The sequence below is a fragment of the Vipera ursinii genome (assembly GCF_947247035.1).
Source record: "Vipera ursinii genome assembly, chromosome: 3".
In the NCBI taxonomy this organism is placed as follows: Eukaryota; Metazoa; Chordata; class Lepidosauria; order Squamata; family Viperidae; genus Vipera; species Vipera ursinii.
Genome location: NC_139516.1, coordinates 33,870,646 through 33,888,959, shown reverse-complemented (window position 1 = coordinate 33,888,959; position 18,314 = coordinate 33,870,646). Strand labels below are relative to the sequence as shown.

The 18,314-nt window shown below is 38.2% G+C and overlaps 1 protein-coding gene across 3 annotated transcripts in view; it reads left to right on the top strand.

Moving 5' to 3' along the window:
* Positions 1 to 424: 424 nt before the first annotated feature.
* The window catches only part of KDM5B (lysine demethylase 5B), a 62,129-nt gene continuing 44,239 nt past the window's right edge, over positions 425 to 18,314 (top strand). For 2 of the 3 annotated variants that reach the window (XM_083359197.1, XM_083359195.1), the window contains exons 1-5: positions 425 to 658; positions 9,448 to 9,525; positions 10,669 to 10,791; positions 11,556 to 11,726; positions 14,543 to 14,599. In XM_083359197.1, the coding sequence (XP_083215323.1) occupies positions 521 to 658; positions 9,448 to 9,525; positions 10,669 to 10,791; positions 11,556 to 11,726; positions 14,543 to 14,599 (567 nt within the window). In that variant the 5' untranslated portion in view covers positions 425 to 520. The remainder of the gene's footprint in view (positions 659 to 9,447; positions 9,526 to 10,668; positions 10,792 to 11,555; positions 11,727 to 14,542; positions 14,600 to 18,314) is intronic. The other variant, XM_083359196.1, reaches the window with a different exon arrangement.

The window sequence follows — 18,314 nt, the reverse complement described above, 5'->3', positions numbered from 1 at the left end:
GCTTGACTGCACCAATTCGAACAATGGGAGACTGTTTGCCATTGGGCTTTTAAGCCTGGCCCTCCTTCCCAATTAGTTGCCGTGGAGCCACGGTACCGAGGCCGGGAGCCTTTCCTTCCCGTCAAACTGCGATCCTTTGGGCCCAATAGGCCCTAAACTCCAGTCAGAGTAGCCGAGGGGGGAAGAGCCCTTCAGCAAGTGGGAGAATACAGCCCCGTTTTCTGTTAACCGCTTTGGAAGACTCTTGCCGCCCGTCTCCCGACCCACAAACAAAGGGGTGAGAAGGAGAAGGAGGGCTTGGCACCCCATGCGGCGAGAGTGAACGTCAGCCCCTAAGAAAAAGCGCGGGGGGGGGAGGAGAAACTTCTCATAGAGCGTCCTCATCCGCGGACTCTTTTTCCTCCTCCCTCCCTTTTGCGCGGAGGCGCATCGTCCATTCTAGAGGTGTTCATCGACGCTTTGGCTGTTGGGGGATTGTTCGGAACGGTTACCCGAGTCGGAGGTGTCCGTCCTGCCGGCCATGGCCGAGTTCCTGCCGCCGCCAGAGTGCCCTGTTTTCGAGCCCACCTGGGAAGAATTTGCCGACCCTTTCGGCTTTATCCACAAGATCCGGCCCATTGCCGAGCGGACCGGGATCTGCAAGGTGCGGCCGCCACCGGTGAGTAAACCTCGACGACCCCCGCTGGAGAGGGTGGTTCTCTTGCTCCCATCCCAAACAGGCATTGGAGGGGTGTGTGTGTGTGTGAAGCCGTACGTGAAAATGGGAGGGGGGTCGTCCCCCGGGCCACTCGCCCCCTTTCGACGAGCTCCTCCCGAGACCCCCAAGTCCCTCCCCCGTCCTCCCAGGCTTTCATTGAACTCGGTCGCCGGGCGTCCCCGTCCCTGCCTACTCTGAAACTTTCCCCCAACTCCCCCTTCCTCCTTGCACGAAGCTTCCACTCCTCCCGTAGTCCCATGCCCGCGTCACCACGGGGAAAAGTGCGCCCTTCCCTAAGAGGGATTCCCTACTATCCAGCTGTTCGTGGTCGGCTCGAGGCTTTCCTTCGGGGGGGGGGGGGCTGGTGAAGAGGAACAACGGAGCGGGAGGGGGAGCCGCTTCCTCGCCTTGCCATCCCAGGAGTCCCATAGCCTAAAAAGCTTTGTGTGCTTCAGGTCGACTTGTTTTTGTAGGTCCGACGTCCTACCCCCATTCGGCTAAGAGGAGAGAGTGGGGGTGTCGCTTGGCCGCCCTTGTAAGCAAGCAGGCTTGGAGGCTCGGTTCCCCGTGGGAGACCCATAAATATGGCTGCCGGCGAGTTTCCCCCATCGCTCTCGTTTCGGCCCCTGACTCCACTCGAGAAACTCTTGCTCGCTCGCAACCCGCTGCGGTCAAAATAAAGTTGCCTTGTGAGGTCCAGCCGACAACCTGGGAAGCAAAAAACCCCAAAGCTTACTTTTGTAGCGTTTCTCACTCCCTCCCCCACCCCACCCCCTCCATTCTCACACACTAAACAATTCTAAGCTGCTGGGTTTTTAGATCAAAGGAAGAAGTTATCTCGGGGTTGTTTTTAAAGGGCCTTCTCTGGATGACTTCTCCAAGGCTCGCTAGTGGGCACTGCCTTTAAAGAGCAGTTGAAGCTTTTGTTTCTACCCAAGAAGATCTAACAACCAGTAGGCATCATGTGTGCAGCTTCAGACATGTTTTCAACTTCATAAAGGGTTTTAAAACTTCCCTGCATGACTAGGTGTATGTTTTCTTCTTGCAGGCAAATAATGAAAATGTATGCTATATGGTATTTTTGTTTTTAAAAATGTGGAGTTCTACAAGGCAGTAGTAGTCTCAGGAGAAATTGTATAGCTGTAAAGAGACAGCCGATTCATAAAGTTGGCTATTTTGAAAGTAGTTTTGTATCTGGTCAGGTACTTTGTCAAAGTTTAACCTGTGTCAGATTCTTAGAATTACACTGCTGATTTCAATATAAGTACTTTGAGCAATCATTGTGTAAAGACCTAAATGAGACAGCTGCTTGGGTGTTGCCCTCCATGTTGGCATTGTGGTTGAGCTAAAGCTGAAGATTTCCTTATTTCCCTCTTTTCTGTACCTATAAAAATAATTCTGTGGCCATTCAGGGCCTATCTGGCTTGATTTTAATAAAGGTATCCATATTTTAAAGGTTAAAATAAATATATTACATTGGAGATTGGAGAAATCTTTTCTTTTAGAATCCTAGGCACACATGGCCACCATTTTAGAGTACAAAACATAGTGGAAAAGGTGATAAGTCTCCATCATTAAAAATATAAACAGGCACTACAGCAGGCTGCAAGAGTGTAGCTTTGAGTAAAACAGCCTGTTATTCTTTTATTGTTATAGTTATTCAAATACTACAGTTATTTGAATTTGGTGAAAAAGATAAAATATGGATCAGAAGGAAGTATTTAAAAAAATCACATGTTTGGTTTTTAAAAAGAAATCTATTCCTTCAATCAAAAATAAAGATAGCTTCTTTTAGGAGACCAAACGGCCTCAGGCACATATTCATTATAATAAGCGTCCTTAACAGCATTTAATTTGGAAGTTGAGACATTTTGGTAATGTTAGAAATTCTATTAAAACTTTTATGTTCTGTTTTGGATACATTTGGAAATAACTTTTAGTTTTAATTACTGTAGTCAACATAACTGGAGAAAGTGGTATGTAGGACTTCTCTTCTGCTAATTAAAAAATACTCATCTTTTTTACAGTCAGTGATCCACTTAGTTCAGTAAAGTTTATTCAGAAGTAACAGTGGGATAGCACTTACATACATACCGTATACAACTTCTGATTTAAGTATATATGGAAGATTATATTTTGTAGATTCTCTAAATTATTTTCTCCATATTTAAATTTGTTATTAAGTCAGATAAAATTTCTATATTTAAGATTGTTATGCAAGCCTGTATCATGTTTTACAATCACTTTAAATTCTAGTGTGTGCAGATTTGTACATGTTTGTGAGATATAGTTCAAAAAGTAGGATGAACAGTGGTGTCTGAATTACTGTTACTGGGAGTTTTGTCAAGGTGAGATTTTAAAAATAAAATCTAGTCCATTTTAGAAAATGGACTGAAAATAAGAGACATACATTTCATATAAATTGGTACAGTTTTGTGGAAAAATAAAACTAAATTGGTTTTTAAAGATATTTTTCAAGAAAATATTTTCCATGCCTGGTCTTGGAATTTGTTATCTCACACTGTCAGAGAACATGTGTTTCACATTTTAAGTTCTTTTTATAAGTAACACCACCTTTATAATAAAGCCTAGTTGTGTATAACAGAGATCATATTGGACAACATATCAGGTTTGTAGATCAGTATATGGAATATAATATGTACCATAATTACACAGGCATTTTTGTTTTGATGCATTTATTGTTGATACTTAAACTCCACATTTTTTCTGGATTTGGCATCAATTGTTTCTAGAAAATGAGTATACCATTTTGAAGAGACACACTAGCATTTTGTGCATAAGTAGCATTCATTTACCATAATGGGCAGAAAAGACTAAAATTATATTTATCTGAATATGTTTATGGATCCCTATTCTTGACTGTTATTTTTTATTAATATAATCTAATGGAAAATTTAAAGTATGCTGACATAAATCTGGTCCATTTGTTTAAAATAACAATCTAGTGTCTTTCTCATCTTCTTGTTATTTAAGTACCAATTTTAAATTCTTGATGTTAGAGGCTATAGCCTCAAAATACCACATTTAATTTCAGTAAAGTTAGCTGCTCCTAACTCTTACAATTTGTTTGATTGTAAGAGTTGAGACATTGAAATAAATGTAAGTACATTGATTTAAGTACATGTTTATTATACATTGGATAGCATATGTACATTTAATAAATACGTACTAGTGTAGACTTGGGTAAACTATACACTATTTAATCACTGAATCCGCTGCAGAATGCAAGTTTTTAGAGAGATATCTTATTTAAAATGCTCAGGAAAAAATGGTCCCTTTATTGTCATAAATTCAAATATATTGTCATATATTCATTGGCAGAAAATAACCCTTTCCGGCAAAGAAGTAGATACCATTCAAAACTATGAATTCTTTTCTAACTTCTGCTCTTAAAATTAACAAAGTTCTCATTTGTAGTATTTACTTAGAGGTTATTTTAGAGATTATTGAAAATTTAGACATACTTGGAGTTATTTTATATTAATATTTATATTTATTAGAACTGCAATTCATTTTTCAAAATGCTAGACAACATAAAAGTTTTCAAAATAAAAATCTAAAACAGATTTGTTGCACTTCATAAACAGTTTGCCTATGCAATATTAATTCCTGAAATGAGATTTTCAGTTATAACAATTTTTTACAAACCCTACTTTAATGAGTCCTATGTTAGATTATTTTCCTGATGTTTCTTGATTTTTCTGATGATATCTGACTCCCATATTTCTACTTAGGATAGCTTTCCATATATTGCCTTCTAGATGTGTGGTTTTCAGTTCCCAGAATTTCCTAACATAGTCATTGGTGAATATTCTGAGAATTAGGGACTTAAGTTATTACATCCAGGATTATGTGTTTAGATAGGATACTTCCTCATCTACATTGTAACATTCAGTTAGTCAAATTGATTAATCAAGATCTAAATCTTGAATTAATGCAGCTGTAGCAAGCTTGTGAATCAGGTAATTCTAGTTAGGTGTAACCAATTATGTTCTGATGACACGGCAAAAAAATAGTAAGGGCTGTTTAATGGAATTATTTGCACCATATTTGATCTTTTGATTTAAGCAGAATTGATAGAAAAGTTGTACAGCTCATGAAATATGAATGAATCGCTCACTGTTAAGATTTGTATCTCCTACTATTTTTTAAAAACAATTATTTCTCATTGAGTTTACATCACACTTTCTAATTTCAGAAGTGGTAGGTTACTTCATTTATCATTATGCATATTTTCTTCACTATGAAAGAGATGGCAAATTTCCTACTGCGAGTTCAGAAGTTGTCACTGAAAAGACCAGGTCCACATTATAAATCATGAATGAAGTGACAAAATATAATTCTCAGATTATGGTTGTAAAAAATATTCAGAAACCATAGTTGCTGATAGTGAGGGTAATGAAAGCTTTAAATTTCTCTTTGGTGTGAAGAAGAGGAAAGTAACCACTCAAAATGTGGTTACGTGATGAGGGCAGTCATCAAAACATCAGAACCGGGTCCATAAGTACTTGGGGGAATCTGTCATAACTTTTAATGACTGATAAACAACTGGTCATAAGTCAAGGACTACTTGTGTAACTCTGCGATGCAAAATATTGCTTGCAGTTGGAGTATAGAATTGAAAGCGTATTTTGTGGAGGTTTCAGAAATAAGATATTAATAGGATATAAACATAGAAGTAGATATTAAATTACCACATACTGTATTAGGGAACATTTATTTAACAGATGATAAGTTCACAAAATCCTATTTTGCTAAGATCATATTTATGGTTATTATGTCATTATAGAAAAAAATGTGAGAAAAATATTTCAAAGGGACCATATAACATGGTGAAGGAACAACAGGCTTTTCAATCATTTGAGGTTTTTAAAATAATATAACAATAATAGGTGAATTTTATAGAGAAAACTAGCATTTGTTGCATGAAGTCTTCCTTGCCAATATATTTTCTGAGTGTTTTTCTTTTCAGATTAACTTCTGAAACCAAAAATGAATCCAAATGAGAAGGAAGGAAGTGATCTTGTGGGAGGCATTTCTAGGAAAAGTGGGCAAGCATGCAGTATTTTAATTTTTCTTCCTTTTTGTACATTGATCAGCCTCACTCTTAGTTTTGGCATTTTGTTCTTCCCCAACAAATATGAGATTGGGACCACATTTTTGCTGGATGCAGACTTAAAGAATATTCATATATAACTGGCAATGTTGGATTGTTTTTTCTATAATATGAGGCATTTTTAATCTGCTTTGATAGATAGTAATACTTTGTCTATAGAGCTATGCAGTTTTTCAAGAGGATGCTTGGCTTCAATGAAGGCTTGAAGCTGTTTTGTAAAGCAAGGTTACCCCTCATTTTTAACACCAAAATAGCTATGTTGCTTTGTTTTGCTTTTTCTCTGATAATTTTCCAGAAGTTCTAGTAATTCAGCGTTCTCCAACTTTTCTGGCTTGGCGGACCAGCGGAGGCAGTAGTTGGGGAGGATGATTTTGTGCGCACACCTGCCACCACTTCTGCAGCCTGGTTCTGAAAGGGGTACAGTCTAGCAGTGGGCTGCAGATCAGGGGTTGGGGACCCCTGTAATAACTGGAAGAGCCTTCTGCACATGTGCAGAAGCCTTCCCCTTGTTAGAAGTAAGCTGCTAAAGGCATCCTTCAGTCATTGAAATTATGATTGACATTTTAAGAAGCTATGAAACAACTAGCCAATAGCAAATTCCATTGTTTTTATCTAAGGAGTGTCTCATTGACTGTGCTGTGTAGACAACCTTGTAAAATAAAGCCACCTCATATGGAGGTAACACAGTAGTGTATTCCAGGGCTTTTCAACTTTTTCACCATTGTACCACTTTTAGGATATGGCAACATCCAAGTACTACCAGTTGCCTAGCAAGGTGTCAAAAACTTGATGATCGAAAAAAAAGGGAAAAAAGTGATGTACAGGTAGTCCTCGACTTACAATAGTTAGCTTAGTGACTGTTCGAAGTTACAATGGCACTGAAAAAGTGCCCCCCAAGCAACAGCCAAGGAAGACACCTGCCTGCCTGCCCGGCGGCGTTCTTTCTCCTGTCCGAGGTTTTCATTGTTGTGAGCATTTCTGTTGAGGATTGGCAGTGGGGATGGGGCAGGTGTGTGTGTCTGGTTTTTATTCCCCCCCCCCCCGGTGCTGGGTGGTTGCAGCAGGTTTTGGTCACTTTACGTGAACCTGGGACACTGTGACCATCATAAATATGAATCAGTTGCCAAGCATCTGAATGTAAATCACAAGACCCTGGAGATTCTGCAACATTCCAGGTGATCAGCACTTCTTCTGGGCTCAGCAGAAGCGCCAGGATAATCGCCAACCTCCAGCTGGAGCCTGGCGCTGATCCAGGTGCTTCCGCTGAGCCCTGATAGCCCTGCAGCTCCAGCTGTCTCTCGCTCAGGCTTGTGCGGTGCTGCCACCGGTTCAGCTCATTCCCCTCCCCCGCTACCACTTTTCTAGGATGGTCGCATACCACCTGCTAGATGCCAATGTACCACAGGTGGTACCCGTGTCACTGGTTGAAAAGCCCTGGTTGAAAAGACATTTACCTCTTCCCACTATACATTAATGTGGCAAAATCCATATTCTGTTGTTCTGCTAATAGCTCTATTCTAAATAAGTATAAATAGCTGAATGTCATTATGAAAAGAATCAGAATAACAATATGTATGGATTAAAATCTGAATCGGTTTCTAATCCCCTGCTAGTAATGAATCTTCGTTCTTTCTCATTCTCAATCACTTAACTATGCTGATGGAATGAAGATTGAAATATAACTATTGTATATAGTTGACCTGAATTGAGAGGATGCAATCTTTTGAACATTTATTTAGAATAAATTTCAGTAGTGCATAGGCAATTTTTTTTCATATATAAACAACTTCATTATTTATTAGTCTAGTTCAGCCTTGCTCCCTAGAAAGAAGTCTCCTACAAGATCCAGATGATCCCCACTCTGTTGCTATTTAGAAGAGCTGTGAAGGCCTGACTCTTCACCCAGGTCTTTGGCAAGGAAGAGTGAGACCACTCCTTCATTAGGCTTGCTATATTTTATATTTTATTGATTTGGTTGTAACTTTTTTGTGAATCACCCAGAGTCATTAAATTGGGTGGAATACAGGTCTAATAACAACAATAATATTGGCCATCCATCTGGGAAAGAAATACTGGTCAGCCAAATAAATAAAAAGTTATTTCAGTAAAACAAAGAAACCAAATAAAGTTATATCAAAGCTCAGTACAAGTAGTCCTTGATTTTTAATGGTGTTTGCAGTGTGGTCACATGGCTGGTTTATGATATTTTTATTGAAAACTGGCATTTGCTTCCATATTTAGCAAAAATACCCATAGTAAATAAAAGGTGTGTGTGGGGGGGGGGCGTTATCCTGCCTTTATTATTTTTAGGAATAACTTAAAACATATCAAATACTCCTCCCTCCTCCTATTTTTCCCACAATAACAGTCCTATGAGATGAGTTATGGGATGAGTTCATGAGATGAGAGAATGACTGGTGCAAAGTCACCTAGCAAGCTTTCATGCCTAAGGCATAACCAGAACTCACAGTCTCCTGGTTTCTAGCTGATGTCTTAACACTAAACCAAACTGGCTCTTGTTTAATGACCATAGCATTTGCTGACTCATTACTGCAAAAAAAGTCATAAAAATTGTATTGGTCACATTATAACCTGTTTTTATAACCATCACAGCTTACTATCATAATTGGCAGGCTCTATTACAGTTGTAAGTCGAGGACTACCTGTCCTTTAGAGCCACTAGTCACATAAATTTCTATCAGGGTCCCCATACTAACATCCCAATTCCATTGTCTGGAGCAGGAGTGTCAAACTGCCGGCCCATGGGCCAGATGCGTCACATGGAAGGCGTGCCCACCCCATTGCCAGCAATGGCAAAACAGTCCCGATACATCGCACAACGTCACATGACATTGCGAGATTGACATGTCTGATCTGGAGGAAGAGCTGGGTCTTCATGGCCTTACGAAAGATCAATAGATTGGGAACTGTCCATATTTCATACTCTTTCAGATAGGTGCCGTACACAGAAGGCATGCTTTCAGTGACTCATCAGGTGACATTGTTTTAGCAACAATGCCCAGAACATGTCCACCTTGCTAGATCTGGAAGGCCAGGTCAAAACCATCAGCGAAAGATAACTTTGCAAATAACCTGGTCCAATGTGCTGTGCAGGGATTTAAAGTACATTGAAACACAGAAGTCTACTGGGAGCTTGCAGCTCATATAGTAGCAGTGTTCAGAAACACTAAAGAAGATTTGGGTTTAATTTTAATTTTAATTTAATATCAGGAATTTAAAACTGAGCCAATACTTTATTTTCCAAAAACCAAGGAAAATTATTTGTGCTATCTTTAAAACTAATCTGATACGCTAATTTTAATACAAAGTCATTTAATTATTTTAATTATTGCAGGCAATATTAAAATATAAATCAAGAGTTTTTGTTAGTACTTCACCTGCTCCCAGTAGACAAAAGGAGTCAAAGATAGGGCAGTTAGCACTAATATATTTGCTTGATCCTCATCACTGTGATTTCTAAATTATCTTTTTCTGCCATAGCACTTGTAAGATGTAATATACTATTATATTTTTTTCCAATTAAATTTCTAAATATCTGAAAATGCAGTAAGTATAGCTTCATATTAAACTTACTATTTTTCTTTTTCTTTAGGACTGGCAGCCTCCATTTGCATGTGATGTTGATAAACTTCATTTTACTCCAAGAATCCAAAGGCTGAATGAATTAGAGGTAATGACCTCAGAAATATGAATTGCATTAATAATGAACTTCTTATACATCATAGCATATAGAATTTTGAAATTAAATACAATTAAATAGTTTTCAAATTATTTTTTACAGCATATAGATATTTCAGTGTTTATGACTCAGGTTCCAAAACCAAGAAATTCACATTGAGGTTCTTTTTAGCAGTTTTCTTTATTGATTCTCACCTTCAGACAGAAATCTTATAAAACTGAAGCAAGCTACTTGCAGTATTAAACATATATTCTGAGAACCTAGGAATGAGCTGTTTTAATTCTTTTTCTCCCACCCAAACCCTCTAAGCTACTCTCACACTCCTCCCTCCTGAGAATCAGGACTAAATTCTACCACAGGTATTCTCTCAGCCTAGACGCTGATGCAGAGGGCCCAGAATCTGCAGTTTTAGCGGCCACTTTCAGTTCAGGAATATAGATTTGAATTCCTTAGCTGCTCTTTTTTGGTTTAATCAGTAATTTGAAGTTGTCAAAAATTTGTCCACCTTATTATTCACCCTAACTCTAAATCAGTAGTTCCCTACTGGTATTGTGTGAAATTTGGAAGTAGTGTAAAATGGACATGTGGTAAATTATTTAAATACTAGTTTAATTAGTAAATAATAAACAATGGACTGTTTGTAAACACATAAATATTAGAAAAAAACATTTTTCTTTTGTTTCTGTGAGATAGAATCCAGTTCATTGAGGCAATGATTGGCAAGGACTTCAGATAGAGAATCTAGATCATTAATGAATAAGTTAGAAATATATAAGCTTGAGTACAAGGGCTGGAAAAACCCAGTATATACATACCCCCTGGTTTTCAAATATAATTTGACTGTAACTGTATACCCAGTATATCAGTTTCTAATTTTATTTTTGATAATTTCAATGAGAGGTTTTTTTAAAGAAGTATTTTTGTACTTTTTTTAGAATACTAGCTCTATTTAAGCAGAAAATGCTTGTTCAAGTATCAGATATGATATGACTGTTTAGAAATACATCTAATACTTCTCTTGTACTGCTACATGAAGCACTGACATTTGAATAAGAGAATAAATATTAAATTTGTGTGGCCTCCCATCTGAATTGCATGACTTCTGTATAATATATACACTTTATATTTTAATAGGCTCAGACTAGGGTGAAACTGAATTTTCTGGACCAGATAGCAAAGTTCTGGGAACTCCAGGGATGCACATTGAAAATTCCACATGTAGAAAGAAAAATTCTAGATTTGTTCCAGCTTAACAGGGTAAGTTGTGCATTACAATTTTTGACAAAATTTAGAAATAGTTCTTAAGGCCACTGAAAGATGCATTTTCTAGAAATAAAATTCAGATTATGATGTCACCCTTGGGGTGACTGGGGACATATATTATTTTTTGCCATGGACAAGGTGCAAATGAGGCTTATTTTATATTGTATATGGGAGTTTCAGTTTCAGTTTTTAATTGGTTTTATAAATATTAGTTCTTTGTTTTTTTAAAAATTGACATATTCTAGGGCAGAGGTCCCCAATCCCGGTCCGCAAACCACTACTGGGTTACACCTGTTGGAAACTGGCCCGCGAAAGTGGTAGGCAAGCACGAAAAGCTCTGTTTGCACATGCATGGGATTAGGTTGCGTGCTCAAAATCATCCCTCTCCACAGTGTCACTGCCGCCGTTACTTCCAGTCCATAGAGGTTGGGGATCACTGTTCTAGGGATTATAGAACAGTTTTTTGTTTTCTATTAGCAAATGGTAAGGAATTGTATACCTTGTGTCGCTTTGCCAGAATTAAGTGGTAAGATTGAAGAGTTCACCCGTGTTTTTGGAGAATATGTTGATTACTTAAAACATTGATTTTCTCTAGTATATCAAATTACTATTTAAATTTTTTTTATTAATAACATAGATTATTGATAAAGGAAACAACTACATAGTTAGACAAACTAGTTGCCATTTATTAGATGTATTTTTACCACTGTTTTCTTGCATACACATAATTGGCTACACAACTATTTTTATTTTTATAGCTAGTTGCAGAGGAAGGTGGATTTGACTTGGTCTGCAAGGACAGAAAATGGACTAAAATAGCTTCCAAGATGGGATTTGCTCCTGGCAAAGCAGTGGGATCACATATACGTGCTCACTATGAACGTATTCTTTACCCTTACAACTTATTCCAATCTGGAGCTAGCCTTCTGGTAAGTTCTGCTTTTTTAGTCCAGATTTTAAATAAACCTTTTCCCATTCTGCTCTAAAACGTTCTAACAGTGCTTTAAAGTATAAAACATTTGTCCTTAATTTAGAAGTTTTGGTGCTGGCTGCTGAATTCTCAAAGTGATATATAATTCAGTGGGGTTTGGGAAATTTTTATACAACTTTCAAGATTTCCATGACCCCAAAACACAACCATTATTTATCAAGAAATTGAATTCATAGAGGCTATTTTTATCCCGTGAAAAGAAAAAAAAAAAGAATGAATTGACTGCTTCCTCACAATTGGAAGAATGTTCTTGTATTCTACAGTACCTGTGTTTCAGTATGCTAGTTTTCATTTATCATTTTGGACTTGTTTAGGTATTTTCGTTTTCACTCTCTAGGCATAAGAACTTTTTCCTGTTCTCAAATGTGAGAATTAAATGTAAAAGCAATCTTCTGATAGGATATTGAGTGTTCTGATTTTCTATGAAATAATCATGTTTAGACCCAGATTTTGGTTGTCTGATGAACTTCTTGTTAAAGCATAACATTCTCTATCAAAACAAAGATAACGTTTTTTAGACTAAATCTTTATGGCCAGCTTAGTTGTGTCTGTACCATATTAGGACAGTGCTCCATTTTATGGCTGTCTTGGAAACTTCATATTAATGAAATTCATCTTTCAAGATTATTTGACAAGCCCTATGATCACATCATTCCAATTTTGCATTAGTTTTATTTATGATCCCTTTCTGGAATGAATTAAAAGTGCTAGTGTTGATCTTTGAAGTCCCGAATTGTTTGGGATCAGTCTATTTGAAAGATACCTAGTTTCTTAATAACTTTTCCAAGGACTTAAGCTTGTCCTTAAGCTCTGATATCAAATCTTAACTACAGTTGATGAAATTAGAAAGTATTAAAATAGCATCTTATTAATGTAATCCCATTTTTCAAAAACATTTAAACATTTACGATTCTCTCTTGTAGTCTTTGAAAGAACTTTGAATGCATTTTATTTTGCTAAGCTTTCTTTTTCATTTATGGCTGGCCTGATTTTATCTGCTCTTTAAACAATAGGGCTATTTTGTTTTAACTTTTTAATTGAATAAGTTACCTTATTTAGAGACCATTTTGAAATCTTATTCTAAAAGATGGATATAGTTAATAAAATGCATGGAAAGAATGCAAACCATGACTAATCTTAATCTCTCTTTAGGTGCATATACACACACAATTCACTCATATGTGATGGAACTATGATTTATGTATATATATATATGGGCTTTTAATAATTGATTTGTTACAATGAATACACTTTTAGAAAAGTGAGTTAAAATGCATGTCTGCTAACCTGCATGTCCCCCCTTTACTGTTTTTCTTAATCATTTTTAATTATATGCTGATATTTCTTTAATAAAAGAAGAAGGAAAGAAAAGCAGAAGAAATAATTAGCTCCCTTTTACAATTGGATAATACTGATTTAACTACAAATGGCTATTTTAATGGAAACCTACATTTTTCAAAATAAATTGTCAGTAAACTGTATGCTATGTTTGCATTATCACACATTTAAGTATAGTATGGTGTGCATACAATTTCCATAGTGAATAAGTATTTAGAAATATTTTCTAATGGTCATAGTGTTATTGTTCTGAATGAAGGACTAGTTATTGTGGGCCTCTATAGCATTATGTTCAGTTTAGGTGCATAGAGATAAGACTTTGAAGTAATAACTAGTGACAATAAAGCTGTGATTTGTTTTTTGCATTATTAGGGACTAAATCAATTAAATATTAATATATCACATTAAAAGTGTATGCAAAATATTTTTAATATTTTTTGGAAGAGTTGTGTTGAACTTTTAAGACCAAAGGATATTGTATTATGAACCCAGATGGTGGGGAATGGGAAAGAGAATATCCGAAAGACACTGCAAAATGAAATTGGGGATAAGACATGAGATTCATTCAGTTTCCATGTTGTTTATACAAGGAAACTGAAATCCAATTTCATTGCAACTTTCTCATCCCAATAGAAGACAGTTTTAAATTGAAAGGACAGTTTTAAATTGAAAGGAAGCAATACTATCAGTAGGTGAATCCAATTATAACTGGTTGTTGTGATGGTAAAATTGTAAGTGGACTGAATTTAGTCAATTTACACTAAATTGCCTCACTGTGGGAAAACACATTTGTAAATCCTAACCAGTTGATATCTATAGCAGCTCATATCTTACAGTGTTTTACAGTTAGTTACTAAATGTAGTATTTAAACATGCATACATTATTCAGTATTCAAGTCTCAGTTAAGCAATATGTGTCTTTAGAAAAAAACTTGAACATTTTTGTTAGTATAGAAATGTTAATAATGCAAGATTGTCTCAATAAAAATGTCTGCTTTTGGACCAGAAAAATAATGTTCATGATTCTGTCATGATCGTTTTCCTATATTCCTACTGATTAGACTAATTAGCATATGCAATTCATTTAATCATTTTGTGTATGTATTTATTGCTGTTGAGGTTAATAGAATTGGAGGGATGTCTTGTGCACATTTTCTTCATTACCTCATGTAGTCATAGTTACTGTGACGGGAACATATAAACAACTTTCCATTTTCATCCTAAAAAGTCAGAGCCATTTTGGTTACTGTGTTACTCAAAATCTACTTTTGCAGATGTCTTTGAAAATAAAACCTGAAGTATTTTTTTTAAGGGCCATTCTAAAAGTAAATGATTTTCAAATGACTACCTGTGGCCTCCATCTACAAGGTCACAATTCCGTTAAGTTGTAACTCTCCAAGCTCTCTCTTGCAATAGGCACCAGACATTTGTTCCAAACTGATGTGTTTAGTGGATGATGCAGTTCTGGAAAAGGTATGTTTGACATGACTTTTTGAATGACATCCCTATCTTTGTTCTAAACTATTTTGGACGTTCTCTGAATCCTTTCCTATGCAAAATATTCAAATTGTATACACCGTTAAATAAATCATTATTTAAATTAATCTTAATGTTTTTTATCTGGTTCACTTCTACTTTTGATCATAAAACATTTTTTAAATAAGTGATCAGATTCTGCTGATCAATACAATATAGGCAAATGTTAGTATAATGATATTTTAATACAAATAAAATTTGGTACAGAAGAATTGGTGAAAAGAAACTAAATTAGCATTACCACTTATATCTACCAAACTTGATACAGAAGAAAAATTATGGTGTTAAAACATATATTTCCTTATTTCAGCAGGATTACATTCAGCTATTAAAGTAGAAGAATGCTTTTGGCTCTTACTAGTGACATAGAAAAATTGCAGTCATTGGGATATAGCAATTGATATCTCAGATTCTGATATTTGAGAAATTCTAAGCATTTAGTTTTCTCTGGTTTTCTCACATTAAATTCTAGAATGCGAAAAGGAAATGTGTTGAAAATGAATTAGAGAAAATTCTAATTTTGAACAATATGAAAGCTTATATGTATCTTAAAATGAATTGCACCAAATATTCCCAGTTTTAAAGTGTGCTTTTGATTTAAACTGTCAGTGTTTCTGATTTTTTTTAAATAGAAAGATTATGAACAAAATAGTTTTAAAAATTTTCAGGGAATTCCTTTTCTTGATAGAATAGGTTGCTCAGCTGAAGCTTATAATTAGCTTGAGTGTTCATTTATATTTCTTTTCTTGAAATGTAAAGAGGTGAACAAGTTCTTGTGATAAAAGTATATTCTATCAGAATTTGCATATTATTATTTCATTTTTTATGTCACAAGAACTGTATGGAGTTTTTACTCCAATTTGTACTCTTGCTAGTTCCTGACTTTCTGTTGCAGGGCTTTTCAACCGGTGGTACGCATACCACTGGTGATATGTCGGCATCTGGCAGGTGGTACGCTTACGATGGATTGAAAAGCACCTGTAAAACAAAAGTGTAAAAAAAGCGTAAAGGTGTAGCATGGGGATGAGCTGAAGTGGCAGCAACACAACACAGGCCTTTGGGAGAGCCAGCTGGAGCCACGGTGTTGCCGGGTCTCTGCTGAGCACCCAGGATCTGTGCCAGGCTCCAGCTGACTGGTGCTTCTGGAAGCTGCATGCAGCCTGGGGAAAGGAATTGTTGTGGCCCCGACCCCCGCGCCTGTCCTAACCGAGGAAGAGGACTCTGAGGATGATGGGGAGGAACTGGCAAGGCCTCCCTCTCCGGGGCCCTCCTCTCTGGCAAGGCCTCAGTCTCCATCTGGAGGCCAAGAGGAACAGCCAGGGAGCAGCCAGGTTGGGAGGGTGCTCGAACAGCTGCAGCAGTCTAGCAAAGATGAGTCATGGCTAGACCCTCAAAAAAGACGCAGGGCCAAGCGTCTGCAGCAACATAGGTTGGGTAGGAGGGCCAGGGAGTAGCTGAGTCATTGAGCCACACCCCATAAGGTATAAAGGGGGTGTGGCTGCTCTCAGAACTTTGTGACAAACAATAGTTTAAGCAACTTCTGGTCACATCTTTGGAACTCTGCTTCGTGTTTGAAACCCTGGTCTGCATTCTTGGCAACGCTTCTGTACATCTTCTACTGGACTGTTTTCTTGGACGTTATCTCATTCCAGCTGAAGTTTGAGGTAACGAGCCTATTTTGCTGCCAAGGCCTTATCAGAAGGCAATTAACTAAAGTCTGTAGAATTAACTCTTGCTAGTCTTGTCTGTTTGTACTCCGGGAGGGGGGAACAGAACAGGAATATGGGGTGTTTACCTGCGGGGTGTTTACATTTGGCCCGGGGCCACCCTGGAGACAGTGAAGGGCTGGCCCATCCCAGCACCCAATCAAAGGAAAACCCCGAATCCAGAGGGCCAGAAGACAGCACAGCCACCGCACTCCTCTGTTTCCTTCTCACCCCCTGGGCACAGACACAGTCACTGCTCTTCACCATAGCTGGGACAGGACTTGCAAGTACCTCTGTCCTACAATGTGGCACTCCGCAGGCGCTCCTGGCCACCGCCATGCCGGCAGCCCCAACTAAAGGCCACCTGCTCCAGGCTCGCCCTGCCAAGAAAGGGGGCGGCAACTGAGACTACATCAGATCTGCAGCTTATCAGCAGCACTCAAAGGCTGCCCAATTTTACTGTGGGACTTCAGGGTTGGAAAGCGGAGGGGTAGTGCTATGTTTGCAGCCTGGCGGCATCTGATGAAAAGCCGCCTGCTCCCCCCCCACCCCCTTGCAGCTACCTCCTTCGGAGCTGTCCTGATTCCAACAGGCCTGCCGGCATAGCAGCAATCAGGATGAAGTGCTCCGGGTGAGCCGCACTTTGCAGGATGAAGTGGGCGTGGTGGCTGGGCTGCCTTCTGGCCTGCTGGATTTAGGTTTTGTGGGCATATGGCCTGACCCTGGTTGAAATGCAAATCCCTCTCTAAGCAGGGATTGGGAGGCTAAAGGCCTATATCTTTGTGGCCATGCAGTTCTGACGTCGATGGGCTACTGCTGGGGAGAAGAATCAAAATAGGGCAAAATAAGCAGAGTCCACCATGGTTTATTGATTGCAAAGTTTTCCTTGGGTTTTCCTATCCCTTCCTGGGCTATTAAAATAACATTGGCAAGGTCTGTACTGAACACCTGGCTACAAACTACTCAACCGGATTTTAGCCTAGCCCCTTGTGCAATCCCAGGCCACATTCTGGACCTAAGAGGATGTAGTAACAGGAGAGAGCTGCAAAATTGATTTATTATTTATTCTTGCCTTTAGCAGCAATAACTACGTTCTTTGACGACTTTGCTAGCAACCTGCAGGCTGTGAACTTTCCCCCTTGGGGAAAGAATTCAGGAGTGGTAGATTTATTTTTCCTGCTAATTACAGTATATGTTGTGGGTTTTTATGAGAAAAAGATGTGTCTGAAAATTAAAGGATGTATGGATTGAGTTATGAGACAGGGAAGGGAAATACGTGGACGTATGCACTTCCAGTTGCTGACAGGTGTGCCACTAATATTCTGACTTGACACCTGCTTGCTCTCAGGGCCCAAAGATTATCTTCAATTCTTCATAGGGCGGTATTATGCATTAACTAAATTTTCCTGGGTTCTGATTTTAAGGTGAATATCCAGAGCTATGGAGGCCTTTGATCTTCTTCTTAAATACATAATATAATAATAACTAAAGGCTCAAAGGGAAGGCAGATTAGAAAGAACAAGACCTTGGGGGTCTTCAATTCCCTTCCTGTTAAGAGTTCCTTAATAAGGTTTGCTCTTCCTTCCTAACATCAGTACAGGTGGTTTTTCCAGAAAATATATGAAAAGCTATAATTAGTGATTTAACTATGTTTTCTTTTTATGCATGTTTAATCAAGGAGGGTTTGGAGAGGTAGAAGTGGCCAATATGGAGGCTGCACCTTGCCCTCCAGATCTCTGTCTCCCCTGCAGATCTCTGGAGAGGAGGAGGGGGTGGCAGGGGAGCTGTGTGAGCGAAGGCTGCCCCAACAAGCCAGCATCCTTACCAAGTACAATTGGAAATGGGAATTCCCTTTTGAGAAGGGCCAGCCTTCCTTGTGCAGGACCCGGGAGTGCTGCTCCCCTGCCGCCACCTCTTGCTTTCCAGAGATCTGTCAAGACAGAAGT